At 40.8% G+C, this 17,999-nt stretch overlaps 1 protein-coding gene across 3 annotated transcripts in view; it reads right to left on the bottom strand.

Annotated features, from left to right (window-relative positions):
- cacna2d2a (calcium channel, voltage-dependent, alpha 2/delta subunit 2a) overlaps positions 1-17,999 on the bottom strand; it is a 141,687-nt gene that overhangs the window by 87,275 nt on the left and 36,413 nt on the right. For all 3 annotated transcript variants that reach the window (XM_031843958.1, XM_031843967.1, XM_031843976.1), the window contains exon 3: positions 15,281-15,397. In XM_031843958.1, the coding sequence (XP_031699818.1) occupies positions 15,281-15,397 (117 nt within the window). The remainder of the gene's footprint in view (positions 1-15,280; positions 15,398-17,999) is intronic.

The raw sequence follows: 17,999 nt of genomic DNA, 5'->3' as shown, positions 1-17,999 counted from the left end.
AAAAGGCTCATAATACAATAATTACAAGACCATTTCTCTACTCTACATAGCCGAATTGATAAACTAACAGCATCAACAACCAACATCAAACCAATGGATCTTGTGTTTTCTGGGATAAAAGGAGTACGTTCCAAAAAGTGGCCTTTTGCCAATCAGATTACTAAAATGTATGCAACAGTTTCTCTGATTAAAACCATGAGTGTTTACATACACTTACGGGGTAACTTCAGTTTATAATGGGTACAACTATTCTTTAAACCCGGTCCAGTATTGAGGTAGAGTGCTGCAGCAAAATGGGCTGCAATGTAATCCTTTTGGAATTTCTGCACATACAATGTATTTCCACTAAAACGTCTTGTTTTTGCCACTGAGAGGATCAGATTGTTATTATAAGTGACAACATTATGCAAAGGGCCCTACAGAGAAATAAAACATGTTTTCTTTGGGGGGGGGGTTAACCTTTTGCTTGATCTAATCTGTTTCTTACTGTGTCAAACAAAGTCTTGTTCAAGTACAAGACTGAAATTATTTTTTGACTTGTCTGCGTTTTCATTTTTTGAGACGGCGGTAAAAAAAAAGAAAGAAAAAAGTGATTCTGGAGCCTTTCTGTCATTTGTAGTTCTGCAAACGTGCATCTCTGTATAATTAGTCAGTATCCTTCTTTCACAAAAAAACAACGGTAATTGTAATTGAGTAGAGAATCCTGAATAAGAGATCTAGATTGTATACATATACTTAACTGGGTGTCTAAAGGGTTTAGGGAGACCTCAGACAGCAAATGTATCACTGAGAGAGCAGCGCTGCCAGAGGAAAGGAAATATGATTATATGTGGCGGTGCACCTTGATATCCCAAAATAATTGCATCACACACATTTGCACTAAAATAAAGACCAGTGCCTCCTCACTACAGAGTTTAACAACTCAGTGTGTCGCTGCTCTAAATGGATGTATAGGCTACTCTCCTGTGTTGTGTTCAAAAGCCTTGAAGTAAATGTATTCTCTGCAGTGGAGACAGAATAACTTAACAAATGTAATTTCTGTGCCCAAAACATAAAATACCGTAAGATAGACATTTGTTGATTGATTTACATTTGGTTACTCTGTGTGTACATGTGTGTATCTGGTTATGTAAGAGCGCCATACTGTGAAAACAGCCCCTGTTGTTATGATCAATGGTCTGTCAGGATCTAACAGCCCCCTTTCAGGACACAAGCCCCTTATTTGCCTTGTTCATTCCACAAGAAAGGAGAAAAAGGTCAGAGGCAGACCACGGATATCAGGCCAGCTTTCAGATATGGATCATCTACCTCACTACCGACAGCTACTTCGCCCACAAGCAACATCTAGCCCCCCAGTGATCAAGTTAAAAAAAACAACATTATTGAACCAGAATAAAATGTATAAGATGTACACAGGGAATGTGCAATTTCACTACCCCATAGATCTACTAAGGCAATTAAACAGTTTTTAATACTGGATTGATTAAAAATGGGGAGGTTTCTCCATCTCCGTTGTCTGTATCCACAAAATGTTACATATCGACTTCCTCCCATGGGAACCATTTTGCTATAAGGCCTATCAGCTGATGAAGCTGATAAGAGGGAGCTGGTGGATAATCGCTGGGATGAGGCGGAGGCAGCGGAGGTTGAGGGATCCGATAGGGTGGAGGGCTGGGAGATTGGGTGGATTTTGACCTGCTTAGTGAACTATGACATATTTTATAAACATTATTTTCCCATTCTACAAAATTCTCTCACTAGGAAAAGCAGATGACCGTATTGTGCCTTTTGTTGTCCGAACAAGGCACCATTTTTTGCGCAGAGCTTATTTCATTTTTTTCCACCACACAGCAGTATAACATATATTTAATGTTTGATTGCTGAGCTGTTTTTCAAAAGCCCCTTTCATAAAAATGATCTTTTTCAATTGTGCCCTCTAGGAAAGAAAACAACGAACAGACAAGAGTACTGCCTTGCAATTGAAAAAAAAACAAAAAGAAAGAAAAAAAACGTCTGCGTTTTAGCACAGCGATTCCTGATTCAAGTGTCTCTATCTCTCCTTTTCTCTCGCCTCTCTGCAGATACAAAAATCGCACATGGGAGACTAGAAATATATGTTTTATGCAGTTTGGAGAGACGGCTGCATAAAAGCACAAAGCAGTCATTTCCATTCATTTGTCTCTCGCTGACGGGGAAATGAAGGAGTGAAGCAGATGCTATTGCTACGTGAACAAGTTGCTTAAACACGGAAAGCATTTTTTTTTTCCTTTGGAGGAGTTGGATAATTAGATGCTGTATCAACCCCCCCACACACACGCGCACACACACGCACACACACACACTTCCTGCCTGGAACCCATATTGTCACTCAAATGAATGACTTTGTGTGAGGCAGGAACACGGCAAAAAAATATATAAATCTTCTGCTGTACACTGACATTTGTTTAGAGGGGAAAAAAAGGGAAAGCAGAGCATTCAACTGGAGCTGGAAATGGTAAATTCAAAGCTAAAACAAACGTGTGCATTGACAATGTAAAGAAAAGTGCTGGAGGCAGCGAACTGCCATGAAGCAGATCAGGTTCTGACATTTTGTCTAATGTGAAATACTGCCAAGAAACAGTGGGTGGGATTTTGTGACCTTTCATCAGTGAGAGTGATAGAGTGGCCTAATAGTATAGATAATATAATCTAGATATACGACAATATGTTTATACAACACAACGCTGTATCCTATCCTGTGCGTGTGTGTTTGTAATGACCTCCCAGTGTGTGTCCGTGTGTGTGTGTGTGTGAGAGCTTGAAGGTTGACACATCAGTATAGGGCAGCAGCATTAGCACAGTTCAGTTACATTGATCAAGTACTGAGATCCGTATGCTGAGACCACATTCGAAGGTTGATACGGTCACATTCCTTAAGCAGTACGCACGTGATTCTGTCCTGGGCGAAGTTAAACTACTAACGTGTGTTACTCACGGAAAGAGGTGATCCACAACTATACTTCTAATTCAAATAACATCACTTTATCACTCCCACATTGTCAACAGCAGCCCATAACCGCTTCACTCATTCTGTTCTGACCTTTCAAAATAAAAGCCCTCGACATATACATTGCATCAAGAGGTTGAATTAAATTACATTTTTTATTTAAAAAATGTGTTCAGCTGATAAAGGCTTTAAGGTATAGTTTACAGCAACAGCTTGAGTTTCTCCAAGTTTACAAAGTACACCTGAATGCACCGTGAAATCTCTGTCGGTCGTCACCCACATGCTTTACAGTACAAAGCGATGTAGACACACAATCGATTTTAGGTGGAGATAGCAAACAGTTTGTTGAGCGCTGTTTCCTCTGCTTGGGGTGATCAGAGACTGGTTGCTGTGGTCTCTAAATCTTCTGCAGTCTACACACACACGTTTGTTGTTTGCATAACTCATGGCAAAATGTTGCCACACCGGTGACTTCAGAGAAGCAAGAGGATTTTACAGTTCTCTTTGTCACTCCATCATCTCGGACTATGCCAATGGCCTTGGTGTCTCGAAAAGAGGCTACCTGTAAGGTACGCTGTGTCTTTGAAGTAAGTCTATTTTTTTAGGCGGAGAGAAAATGGGAGATTAGTCAATCCTGCTGTTGACTTTGAAGGTTGAAATTGATTTTTTGATGTAGAATTGAGATTGTGACACCTCTGTATAGTTATAGCTTCATCGCTTGTCTCTGACGTGTTGCTGTTTTTGTTCAAGCTCTGCACAGATCTGCCACCTGCCACCAGACCGCTTTCATGCCCGGCTTTCTGAAGCTACAGTATGTGTGTGTCGCTAGCATTGGTAGTGTTGGCAGTGTCTCGCCATTGTCGGCGGCGTCCGCAGCATGGAGGTCCCCTGGGACCGCCAGTAGACAATAACATTGTGTTTTTAGGTTCACTTAACTGACAAATATGTTCTTATTCCACAACAATATACAACACATTTGGTATTTGCAAAGGGAAATGATAATGGTTACATTTTATTTAATGTTTATTTGCATATGGAGCTGGGAAGTGGTCACTCTGAACTGACGGGTAAGAGCTGTCCACTTGTGATCAGATCACCGAGACACATTAATGCCAGGTCCAAACAGGGCCACTGTGCTGCTGTTAGCTGGTGTTGGTGAGTTTACATGTGGCTTCTCCTTTGAAGGTTAAACAGGCAATGCTTCAGCAAATTCTCTAGAGGCTTAGAAGAAGTTAGTCAGCCATACGTTGAGTGAGGTGAGTGTGTGTGTGTGTGTGTGTAGTGTAATAGCTTTGCTGCAGGTTGAAACAGATGGTTGCTAATGGAAGTTCATAGATCTGAATGACAGGGGCCAGGGGATTGGGGAGGAGATTATGGGAGGGGATACGTGATTCAGTGCATGTGTGTGTGTGTTGGAGTGTATCTACCTCTGTGTACATATGCACAATTAGTGTATAGATCACTAAGAAAGTAGACCAACTAATGCTTCTAGTCCTCGGGTAAATGAAGATAAGTGTTTAACAGAAATTTATAGCCACACTAGTGATGTAGCTTTAGGGATAACAATCTATGTGTTGATCATGCACCACAACTATTGAATGTATTATCATGATGTTTTGTACAAACATTCATGCCCCAAGAGAATGAAGCCCGCTCACTTTGGTGATCCAAAGCTCATTTTTCAGTGTTTCCAGATGATGCATCCGAATGAATTTAGTGATCCCGGAATGAGGTTGACATTAAGGGTTTTGAGTGAACTGTCTTGATCAACTTGACTGAACTGTCGGATGGGTTGCAAAGGAATTTGGTAAATTAACGTTCGCCTAGGATGAACTTTGGTGATCTCTTAAAGTTTAATCTAGTGGTCAAAATCTTGATTTGTCAAATGTTAGCATGCTAACACTTTGTGTTTAGTGCTGATTAGCATGAAGGTTATCATGATAAATCCTAAAATCCTTAAACGTTTGCTATACTATGTCTACTGCTGTGGAATACTACGTTTATATATTAGAACATATATGGGAATAAAAGAGTTCATTCTTAGTTGATGTTTACCTCACTGAACTGGATGGTAATAGGAAATCAAACTGGAACTGTAATTTCTCTTGACAGTCTTGAGTACTCAACTCATTTTGGGAGAAATTTGATTTAGAATCTGTTTTTCATTGTTCACAGAGACAATAAAACAGCAGATCATGACGGATGACAAAAATCTGATTAAAACTACTGTCCTTATGCTTCATTGGTTACATTTCAGAAATCATCAGGTGTACTACAAACACTGCAGAGACATTTCAAACGGTTTCCTCTCATATTGCATTTACATTAACATTTAAATGTTTTTTGCAATGGTAAAAGAAATGCCAAAACATCCTGTAAAACATCAGTTTGAAGGAATAGAACGGGACCCTGAAGGCATCTGAAAAGATACCACGAATGGTGTATATCCTCAGGAACATGATGGAATCTCTCTGAACTACACCGACAGAAATTTGATATGCTTTTGCCAATCAGTGCACGCTGCAAGTTGTGAAGTTTTCTCTTCTATTTTTACCCAAGTAGAGCTCGGCCTACTTCCCTTGTACTTCTCTGATGGGACCTGGGAGTTATAACTGCCTCTCCAAAGGCCTACAGGAAATGAAAAAACAAATTACTTTGTTAGAGTCTCCCGGCGGTGGCGGTGGTGGTGGTGGCGGTGGTGGGAGGGCTAGGGTTGTAATATGTAGCTAGCTATGTCTTCTACAACAGCATATACAAAAATGTTCCATGCATGTTAAAGTTCTGACTGCTGATTGGGTTCATTAGTTATTCAAACCATCTGACCTCCCCACAGCACTGCTCAGACACACTCATTATGAAGCCCTTGTAATTCATTAAGCTCCCTAAATGAACACAAGCCATATCGAGGGGTGCTCGCCGTTACTGAGTGGCTTGCTGTGCCTCAGGGAGGTTAATAGTGAGTGTGTGGACCAAGTTTTAATGCTATGATAAGGGCAGGGTTGGACTTTAACTGACAACAGAAGAATTATGAGTTAGAGTAGGAGGGTGTAAAGAGGGTGTAAAGATATAAATATGTGTTCATCGAGCATTACATATTCACAATAGTAAATAATAGATGAAGAATACACATACACCTGGAATGAAATACATTTCTATGCTAGACGACTACTTGGTATGGTGTGGTAATTATAATCACAGCACACACGCTTCCATTTATTCTCACAAAAAAAAATCACTTAAACGTTGCCCCAGAATCAGGTGTGAGGGGAGCGAGGCTGCAGGGTGCTCTCGCTCCCTCTGAAAGTGGGAGACAACTCCTTCATTTGTCATCACATCACGCCAACAGGAGGGATATAATCACTTGCTGCCGGTGGTGTAATTCACTGCGGGCACACCAACTGCTGCCGTATTGCTGCTGTTGGGAATGACAGAAACTAAGAATTCAAGTGTTTCAAATGATTTAAAAAGCTTGGCAGTATTCTTAAAGATCGCTTTTAGGGAGTTATGTAGTAGTTATCGATCCACCGGCACAACAGGCAACATACAACACAGCACAGCACTGGCTGACTGAAAAGAATCACCAGTGGCCGTATTGAAATCAGTAACCAGACCCACATTAGATAAAGGAGGGCTTCACTTTACTAATCCTCCAGCTGTAGTACACTACCACTGAGGGCCAATCCACATCAGAGTGACAGCTCTCACTGCTCACAGCAGCTTCACAGTGGTGTGTTAGTGGGAGCCTCATTTTTAGGACTGGTGGCCCTTTAAAAGACTGAGTGCTAAATTTAGCTGTTATAAATTGGTTATTTGTGCCGGATGCCTGTTCAATTAAAGCCAGTCACTGAGGCGTCTGAGATCTCGCTGGGATGACGACACAAGTCATCAACCACACACTCCAAGGAGGTGGTTTTACTCACAGAGTTACTGCAGTAACAATCATTTAAACTGTTGATTTATTGTTGGTTTTTGGCCCACCATTAACAAACATCTGTACAAAATATAACTTATCAATTCAAATCAACACTGTTGCTGCCTTTCCATTTATTATTCAAATACTAAATGATCAAAGCTACCTTTGTCTGATGGAGGCAGTTTTACTGAAACATTGGTCTCAGTGTGGGCAGCTTTACCTCCTCTTTGCCCCCCCCACACACACACACACACCTACCCCCCACTTCTGCAAAGATACATTTCCCTCATGGAAACAGGGAAAGAAATCAAAAAGTAGTTACTCCACACCACAAAGCCAATTCTCCAGTGTGTGAATATCCAATGAGTTGACGGGAGGTTTGTTGACAACTAATAAAGCTGGTTCAGCTCTGGGGTGGGCATTCAGAGATCAAAACTATTAGTAGTGTAAACTGATGCCGAGTTTCAAAAACATAATAGCGTCAGAACGACTGACTTTAAAACAAGGTAATGAGGCAGCAAAGTGAGTGCATGACCGAGAGCCTGCAGCTACTATTTTGATAACTGTTCAACATCAGCCATAAGTCTCTCAGTTTCTTTAGTGAACACACGAGAGGGTATTTCAGATAAACACTGATGAGTAGATCTAAATGTTCACACCTGTGCCAACATTTGCATGCTCGCACTCCTTTCGGAATGCATGTTGGCCGTGCGTGTCTCAGTGAATTATTGATGGATGTAACGTGATGACAGATGACTCAGAGCGGCCCGTCCCTCCCCATCCCTGACCCGACTGTGTCGTCTTGGTTTCCACGGTCAGGAGGAGACGGAGGCCCATGCAGTCTGATTGATTAATTCTGTCAAGCACACTCCTGCTGTCCCGGCACAGTGTCCGGTCCGAGCTCTCCTGCAATTTCTCACAATCACTATCAGCATGACTGCAAAAGTCACAGAATATCGCCGTCTTTCCTGAAAGAGAACTTTTCCACTGTCCACCAGTTTCTTCATCTCCGCATAAAATAATTAGCTCCTGATTAGGGCCACCAGAGGGCCCCTAGTGCGTCTGAAATGTCCCAAAAAGGAGTCACAAATTACAAAAGTGCCCCGCCTCCTCCATGTCAAAGAGGATATCAATGTATACGAAAAGAGAAAAAGAAATCACAAGAACAGCAATCACGTAAACTTGTGTTCTCTCATCTCAAAGTTTGATGTCAGCAAATAACAGTAACATGAAGTTGCTGTGCTGGCTTGAGCCCATTTCTAAGCTGTCTGTCTTGCTCACCTAGCTGGGCAGTGCACCTCTTGATCTTTCTGTGTTTAGTTTGCCTGCCACTTCCAGCGCTGTGTTCTGTGACTTCGTGCCAGACAAAAAGAAGAGAATGAAATACAACTAGTCTATTACATTTGATAAACTTCAACGTGGCAACGATGTTTATAAACTGCAGCTCAGGAAAGATAACAGCGCACATGAAACTTGCGATCATATGTGCATGCAGAAAATGAAACTCGCGCTTTCCAGCAGCAACCTGCGGGGACCATTCCAGACGATATAAGAGGCCTAATGCAAGATGGATTGACAGTGACTGTTGATTAAATACTGAATTTAAAAAGTTGATTGGATGAACATAGTGAGTTATGTATCTTCATTACTAGTAAACTTTCTCTGCTGAGAATGAAAGTGAGATGTTATTGAAACAGTATAAAATGGAGCTTAAGTTTAGGAATAGATGCAGGGCACAAATACAACTCAGGTGTGAACCTCCCAGGTGTGACTACACTACACATCGGTTTCACTTCTAGTCTAAAGGTATTTGCTGTCGCTGTGCTGCGCACAAACCTCAGCGTGAATCATATCTATTTATAGCGGCCAATCTTGTATTTCCATGACGGTGGAGTGAACCACAGATCTCAACGTGCACATTTGTTTGACTGAAAGGCCTCAGTGCTAACTGTGTCTGTGCGACTGCTGTTAAGGTGTCCTCACTGTAGGGTGAGTGCTTGTAGCAGTTTGAATAAATAATAATTAAATAATATCACAATATACAACAATTATTAATAACTTAATTATGATTTATTAACCCATAACTTAGTATAGCAGAATGATGGTACTCAGCTTACGCCATAAGACACCATTGTTTTAACTAACAGATTTTAACACAAAATTGAATTTAGGAAGCCACACACTTTTGGAAAAATAGGGAAAACTTCTAAATCTGATATTAATGAATGAAATCTTAATCTCAGGGTTGCTACAGAGCATTTTCATGGTGTACAGGGACAACTACATAACTAAACTACTAAACAGAAAATGAATGAATAAACAATAAAATTAACTAAATAAATAAAGAATATGATGAAGAGTACAATGAACAACGATGAACCAAAAACAAAATGAAAAGGATTGCATGTGACCAGGTAGAATCAGTGACTCATATCATTGATTGATGTCCATCAACTAAATCCGGGGTTTGATGTTTTTAAATTAAATTTAGTTCAATAGATGTATGTACCGTTGAGCCGTAGAGTTTGAGAAGCACCAGGAAAGACTGAAAGAATTTTAGACTCGTTCTAATTTAAATTTAATTTAGATCCTTAGGTCTAAAACTTACTGATGTGTTTTATGAATATTTACTTCTAAGATTATTTTATTATCAGACTTAAATCTATTTAGCCTAGAAACATCAAACTCATCTACATCTGGAAATTGTATGGTTTCACCTGACAGTTCTGATGGGCAGATGGGAGGTTAAGCTGTTTCTCTGTGGGTATCTCTGCATCTTGGATCTTGTTGGATGATAGTAGTTTGTTGAATCGCATTCTTCCATCTCTCACTCTGGGGCAGTTGCTTTGGCTTTCTCTGGTTTCTTCGTCTCCATCTCTGTCTCTCTTCCTCAGAGATCACCCTTCAGTGTCAAAGTCCAGAGTCAAAGTGCAGTGTAGAAGAGAAGTGTCTTCTGACGTCTTCTTGCTTTAACTTCTTGAGTAAAGGGGTGCAGTTTATGGCGGGAACAGCGTCTCTCCCATCCTAACAACTATCTTGTTTCTTTATTTTGACCTTCTTTGACATAATTAATACTAGTAACTTACATAGTTTTTTAATTCTTCCATATTTGACAGCTGCAGAACGGTACCAAACAGTTGAAAATAAATCACTGAATAAAACCTGATCAAAGTTAAATAATTATACAACATAGATATACCTTGTTATAATGACACAGACAGACCTATGTAGATATACAGTATACATGTGTACGTATATGCATATTAAATGAATGGACAGGGAGGGGAGAACCTCGCTAGGACTCAAGACTAAGTTTTCTTAAGTCGTTATTTACAATTGGATGTGTCTCTGTGTCCCTCGGGAATGTAGGTGCTCATAAAACCTTGTAGGGTCAGCCTTAAGGAAGGTCTTATAGCTCATGAATCGGAGTGTCAAGATTGAACCTAGGTCCTATCTTGAGTTTATCCAGACACACGGTAAATTCACTTTGGTGGTTCAAACACTTCGTGCCCTTTGGGTTCCTGAGAGCAGTCTTTGGAAGAAGTTTATTAGTTCAGATTGTATCAATGACATCCGTGGATGTTCGCTACATCCCTCAATTGTGTTACTTTTCAGTACCTTTCCTTGGCTGTAATATTGTTAGAATATTCAACCAGGCCTCATCCCTGAAACCATCACAATAAGAAACCCATTAGTCTGCCGGGTGTGTATACATCAAGCAGCGAGTAGACCAGAGGCACACATCCTTCAGCCTTTAAGTGGTATTGGACTACTATTGAGATCTGTGTAATTGGATTAGGCCAACCTTAGTCCCCTCTCTATTCCACCAGTTCCTTCTGTGAAATCATAACTTAAGAGCTTTGACAATGGTCGCTTTGCTGTGCAGCAGCTGATGGAAATGCAACATGATCTCTGTCTGTAGCTCCTGGCCTCATCTTTCCTCCCCGAGGCGGGAAAATCCCAGCAGCAGCCTGACTGACAGCTCAACTCTGCCTGGCTTTGACTGACAGCGTACAGGATGTTGTGCAGCCTCAGATGTTTCTGAGGTGCCCAACTGATCTCAGGCCTCTATGGCGATCATATGGAGCATCACAAAGGAGGTGCACAGGAAGGGATGAGGGCTCAGATGAGTCCGGGAGGTCTATCACACCTGTTTGGCTTTATACACATGACAGGGTACATGGAGGGCTGTGTTCTCTCTGGCTGCTCTGGGTTAAAAGGCCTGTCAGACAGACACCCTTGTATCATCGCTCAGGTGGGAGCCTGTTGCTCTGATAACACATGCGCATAGGAAAACACAGCGAATGTACAAAGAAGCACATGCAGACATGCTCTCCACTCACAGAGCTGCTGCTACTACCAGCACAGTATATTGTCACCTCTCAACTAATATGATATAAGATAATCAAGCAAAGGAGTTGGGACGAAGTACACATATCCCAGCTACACGCATTATTTCATACTGTGGCTAGAGAGGAAGTGTTACCTAACCAGAGCTGTCCATAAGCGCCGGCTGCAGGCCAAACAGCTTGCTAATTTATGATATTGACTTTTGATAAAAATAAAAAGGTTTTTATAAAAACCTAATAAAAAGGTTTTGATCAAAAAGTTGCGATTTGCAATGCATGTAAATTCTTTCTGTCTGTATCAGTCCCGTGCATGCTCTATATTAATGTGTGTGTGTGTGTGTGTGTGTGTGTGTGTGTGTGTGTGTGTGTGTATGTGTGTGCACGTGCTGAGCTGTTTTGTTCTGCCGAGAAGAAAGTAGTCTTCAGTATTTGACAAATATTGGCAAAATAATTGATGATAAAACACTTTAACTACAAAGTTGGCGGTTCGATCCCCGGCTCCCATGTCCACATGTCAAAGTGTCCTTGAGCGCGACACTGAACCCCATGTAGATCCCCGAGCTCACCTTACAGCCGCCCACTGCTCCTAATGCTTAGGATGAGTTAAATGCAGAGGTTGAAATGTCATGTCCGGTCCTGCATGTATTTGACGGTTGTACATACGGTTTAAGTTGAAATGTTATTCTCCATATATGTTGAACTGTAACCTTGCTTATGGACAAATTTCACATTCTTGTATGTTCAGCTGACCGACTGTGGAATGACTAAAAGACCTTCTAGATTACACTAGCAATCAATCGGAATAAATTGATTGCAAACAAACATTGTGTAGAACCTGTCTATTTTTCTTGTAATCGGTATGAAACTTTTGAAAAAGGATGGATCTGTATATATTAAAAGTCTTCTAAAACACATAAGTTTCAGTATGACTTGAAGATCACTTAATTTCCTGCTCAAATGTGCCTCAACAAAAGATGTGTATAATGGAAACCGGGCACAGAACAGCAAACATCAACCCACGGAAAACAAAAAGTTACTGTGTGTAACTGACTATAAACAAACCTGACTGGCTGCAGGTCCAGGTGTCAGCTGCAACTCACAGGACCACTGAAATAAGCTAACAGTGTGAACATCAGAGGAAGCTTTCCTGAATCATATTTCAACCTGCCTCTGAAAACAAAGAGATTCACACAAAGTGTCCAGCGGCTACATGCGAGGCTGTCAGCCGACCGGGGGTTTTGTTGCATTTAAATTTTGGCACCGACCTGAGAATCAGATCATTGTTTGAGAAGATGGCTGCAGCCAGAGACAAGTAAGAGAGAGCAGACGGGGACATGGAGTGGAGGAGATTAAGACAAGGGAAGGAAAAGAATAAACATTGGGGAGGCTTTGGACAAAAACATAGTAGTCAGCTTATGCAGCCTCCATCTTAGGGGGGCGAGGGGAACATTCAGTGCATGGCACTTTGAATTGTATTGTTAGGTTTTTAAGATAGCAATTTTGATATTGGTTGTGTGAAAGCAAGTATTAGTTACACCAAATGAGGATATTATGGCTGAATTACAGGATACAAAAAGACTCTTTGTGTTAATTAAGCTGTCTTTTCCGACTGTTGCAAGCCACAAACAGTACTTCATTCATTGTAATGACGCAGAGTGTGAGCCCACGCAGGTAAACAAATGAAATCTCACCTAATGGAGCTTTTTTTAACCCCTCTCCAAATAAGCAGAGTATTTAAATTATTAAAATGTGTTGCTAATTTGGGAATTAAGGCAAAGCAACTAAATCCCAAACACTAAGAAATGCTTCCCTCCCCACTTTGTATCAGTAACTGAGTATTCACAGTCAATGTGTATTTTCTCATTAGTAATATAAACATGAATAACAACGAATCACCCCAAGCAGTATTTAAATAGGTTGCAGAAGAAGAATTTCTTCTTGCATGCACACACACACATACACACACGTCTGTGCACAGATACACACACAATTCCTTTTTTTTTTTTTTTTCTTAAATGTGTGGCAGGGAATATTGGGGACTAAATAACCATTACAGGGAGTAGAAACAGGCAGAAATATAAAACGCTGTCAAGACTTTGCTGAGCGGAGTCTGGGACCTTCTTATCTACAGACTGCATTAAGACATGGCTTTCACTTTTCTCCCTGTATGAATAATAAGTCCACATGAATTTATTAGCCTACAGTCTTGAATTCATAGTTTTAGTAGAAAAAATAAATCTTAACCTGCCCAAATAAAACATATATTAACTTGTTGCATACTGTTTTTAAGGTTGTATACTATAATGACTCCCTATTTCCCTTTTGCAATTCCATCACCTGACTCTCTCTTCCTCTCCTCTCTGCTTTCCCCCAAACTCTTTTTCTCCCTCCAACTACCCCCCCCCCCCCCCCCCGCTGCTCATTTTTAAATCTATGAATTTCTGAACTTCATTTTCTTGATTTTTCCATGCCCCAGGGAGACATTCTCATTTCAGCCCTTCTCTTTTTTCACCTCATTTCCTCCCTCCTGAGTGAATCTCCCAGACAGGATGTGAGGTGACAGTGTTGCCCATGGAGGTTAGGGGGGGGGGGGGGGGGGGTGTTTGATATGCGAGTGGGTGTGTGTGTGTGTGTGTGTGTGTGTGTGTTTTGAGGGAAGTGCAGGGGCTAAAGGTGGTTATGGTTCTGCCTCACCTTCTTCCAAAAAACGGGTTTGGAGGGTCAATGCCTTTCCAAATCTAATCCTACGCATGACCACGGGAGACATAGAGTAACACCGTCTTTCCTTTTAGGATCCAAGCTGTAGAATTAACTGTGCCTTTGAGAGACTTCTGCTCCTTGGTATGATAGTCCCTCATCCCACAAGACCTCATGCTCTTAAAAGATATATACTTCTGCCCCTCTATAAGGCTTCAACTGTGTTAAAAACTGCCAATGCTTTCACCATGAGTTACCATATCTGGGCAGAAACAGAGGGAAGAATAAGGTGCTATGTGGATGAAATTCAAACTCTACATATTCAGCGTACACTGATGAAACCAGTGTCCAGTAGTGTAATCTGAAGCTTTTTCTGATATTAATGTTTTTGTCTGTATCATGTGAAAAGTAAAATATACATATAAATGCAGGGTAAAGTTTTAATGATATGTCAAAAGCATTACAGCCTCAACAATTTCAGTGTGGGAGTGTAGCTCGTTCGCGATACGATAAAGATGATCACAGTGATTAAAAGGAACCAGTGTGTGTATGTGGATGTGTGTGCAGCTGTGTGTGTATATGTGGGAGGGGATGATGAGAATCACCAAACAGCCTCACTGCCATTGTGGAAAGAAAGAACAAATTCAGCTTTAAATAGCAATAATTACAAATTCTAATCAGGTAATTTGGGAATTATATGCTCTCAAAATGTCCTGTAATATCAAGTGTGAAAATAATTTGAACACAGCTGTGAGACAGACTACTAAACAGGGGACAACATTTTGATTTTAGAATCACAATTTTCAGGATGAGCACAGACGCTTCTTTATCTCTGGCTTTTGAAAATTAAAAAGGTGATTGTGTATACTTTTCTCATTTCCCTCCTTGTCAGTCAGCTTCCCTGCCTGTGTACCTCCTCCTCTCTTCTTCTCTAGAGGGTGAGAGGTTCCCCACTGTGAGAGCGAAACAAATTTTAACTAATCACAGGGCTGTCTGAGCAGGACGGTGGTCATAATTACGCCCCAAAATGCAGGACATTGGAATGATAACCTCTGAAATAAATTTTTTTTTCCTCATGCATCACGCAAACTATCTTTCAGAATACATGCTTCCAATATTAAACGAAGAAAAAAAAAATACAAAACAGTGCCGGGCAAAAAATGACAGAGATGATTATCTCCAATCATTAAAATTGTATTTCAGCAATAAGGAGGATTTTCATATATAAACATTTATTTATATAATATATTACATTTTATATATTTTTTTATTGTGTGTGTTGTGTTTTACATATCTTATAGTGCATGTTTGTATAAAGGTGCATCGCCCTCTTACTTCCAGGGCTTTCCTCTTGCTGTTGAGCAGCTTGGAGATGTCCCGTGCCACTCTCTCCACCAAGTCCTTGGGGTTGTTTCTCTTGATTTCAAACTGGCTCTTCTTCTCATTATAAATCTGCAGAAGGAGAAAACAGAGAGAATCACAGGTCAGATTACCGGAGCCATTAGTTTAATTAAGAAGACCACAGAGGAGCGGTTTGATTATTCTCAACATAGCACACAAGATGGTGAACATTTACTGTAAAGCAGGCAGTACGCAGCCTGGCGTTATACCCATAAGCACCGGCACTGCAGGAGAATTAAACACAGAACAGAGCCCTAATGGCAAAGCACTTAGCTAGCCAGCTGCAGTCTGGCAGTCAGGATCAAATTAAATAAATGCAAACTCCAGCAGATCCTCACTGCTGGGTGAACACCTTGTATCTCCACAATGTTAACTCTTTTGGAACTAACACAAGCAGCCTTATTTACAGCTTGGCAAAAACACATTAATGACTAAATCCAACGGGTTACTGAAGGCAATTATAAAGCAAACAGGCCAGAGAATGTTTGCAACCTATGAAGGACCATAATCCCCTCGTTAAAGTGCAAGTAGGAATTACAACATTTTCACTTAGAAGCGGCAATTAATCGAGCGCTCTTACTGGGGCGTTAGCAGAATGAAGTCAGGTAGGACCCAAACAGACACAGCCTTTGACAACCACCAAAACAAACAAGTAAGAGCAATGGGTTTGGGATGCCACAAGGGACTGGGATGTTTGCAAAGTAGCATCCAGAGGCAAAACGACAGATGCTTGGACTGCTGACAGAGGAAGGTACTCGGGAGATTAGTCTGCTCCCCCTGGAAGAATTGGAAAGGCTGCTGACTCAGCGGCCAAGGCTCTATAGGATCTGTAGTCTACAACAGAGCACCACCCGAGGGATTACCACTTATCCTGCTGCCCTAAGACACCGCAAGACCCACTTTCACACCATAAAACCATTTTGTACAGTTCTTCTGAATAAAACCCAGGAAAAGCCTGTTGTTGTTGAATATTTTAAAGCAATTAAGAGTATTTTTAAATCTCTTAATGTGAGGCTTAAATATTGCATTTACTTTGGTGATGTGTAGTTAATTCCCTTAGTTTGAGGTACTATAGATTTGCGTCTTCAATCAATCATTTACTCAAGCAATTACAAACACTTCAAACTTTACATACATGATATGACGCAATGTACTTCACAGTAAATAACTACAATTAAAAAAATGTCAAAACGAGAATACAAAGGTACATGTTAAGCTTAGTTTAAGTCTGAATAGCAAAAGGGAGTGTGAAGCCACAGCAGCCAAGGGAAGCCTCAGCTAATGACATTGTACTTGTTGAAGGCGTCGCTGATCAGTGTGCAAAATACGGGGGGTTGGGACCACCCGGCACATCAAATCTTTCTACTTATCTACAATGTCAAATGCAGTGAGGAGCAACACAGGAAATGTGACTGCCAGGCAGCTGATGTAGGCTGTAAATCTGCAATATATATTGTTAAAATGGGTGAAATAACACATTCTTAACTACACGGTTCTTGGTTTTGGAGAACTAAGAATTTTAAAGAGGTAAATTTCAGCTCCCTGTTGTTTTTTTCAGCAAGACCTGAGATTGCTTCTTTAATTGACAGCAGGTTGGATTTTCAACTTAAATCTGGTTGGATTTTACCAGACTTAACCATTTCTTATGAATTGCGCGAGTGTGACTTTTATTCCAGTTACAGAGCTTACCGCTAGCAAATTAGGACAGTTTGAAGAATGATAAGGCAAATCTAGCACCTTTAAACAACCGGTAATGCTGGGGACACCCTCAACTTATTTTGGATTTTCAACTATTGAATAAGACAGACTACACATTTTGACAACAAAGTGCGACATTTATGTAAAGAAAATAGAAAATAAAAGAGGTAAAAGTCTCCTGCAGGACTCCTGCTAACAGTTGGGTCTGTTCACAACGATCAAGTCATTGTTTGTATTTATCATGTGATTAAGGTTATGAATCAATTAAACAAGTCTATTGTGGCCTTTCAAAGACAATCTAGGCGTGTTTGAGATTCAATCCCCACACACCACAGCAGCCACGTCAATGAGCTCAGACATGATTGAAATCAGCACATCGCCTGCGAGTCTCATGATTGTTCATAATCAAAACATTCTCATATTTACCAAAGTAACAATCTCTTGCTTTGGTATGAAAAATTATGTCTGCTGGATTGATGTGTTGATGTGCAGCAATTAGGAAAAGAAAACACTGGCGTCCATACGATCTGTCTCTGTCGAGCTGAAGGCTGGGCAGGCAGCCAAAGGCAGTTTCCCTCCACTGGACCACTGAGCAGGCAAACCTGGCCCCAGAAGCTCAGCCCATGCCAACCGAGCACTCTGACGAGATTGCCTGGTGTCTTATTTTTGGCCGCCCTCTGAGGGATAAAGGATCCTGCTTAGTTTCAAACAACACTTTAAACTACTTCTCAAAGTGAAATGTGAAGGTGTAATCTGCATGCACAATGACGGTGCAAAAACAAAAACATCTTTTAAAATGTGTTTCGATGAGTGAAACAGGTGGTTCAATTCTTTTAGTTTTGTTTATATCAAATACTCGTCCTGAATAAGTCATTAGTCTGCAATTCAACAGTCCATGCACAGACACGCACACACACACACACACACACACACACACACACACACACACACACAC

The sequence above is a fragment of the Anarrhichthys ocellatus genome, unplaced genomic scaffold, assembly GCF_004355925.1.
Source record: "Anarrhichthys ocellatus isolate YVR2014 unplaced genomic scaffold, GSC_Weel_1.0 scaffold1, whole genome shotgun sequence".
NCBI lineage: Eukaryota > Metazoa > Chordata > Actinopteri > Perciformes > Anarhichadidae > Anarrhichthys > Anarrhichthys ocellatus.
Note: the sequence above shows the minus strand (reverse complement) of the source record. Positions and strands in the feature narration are given on the sequence as shown.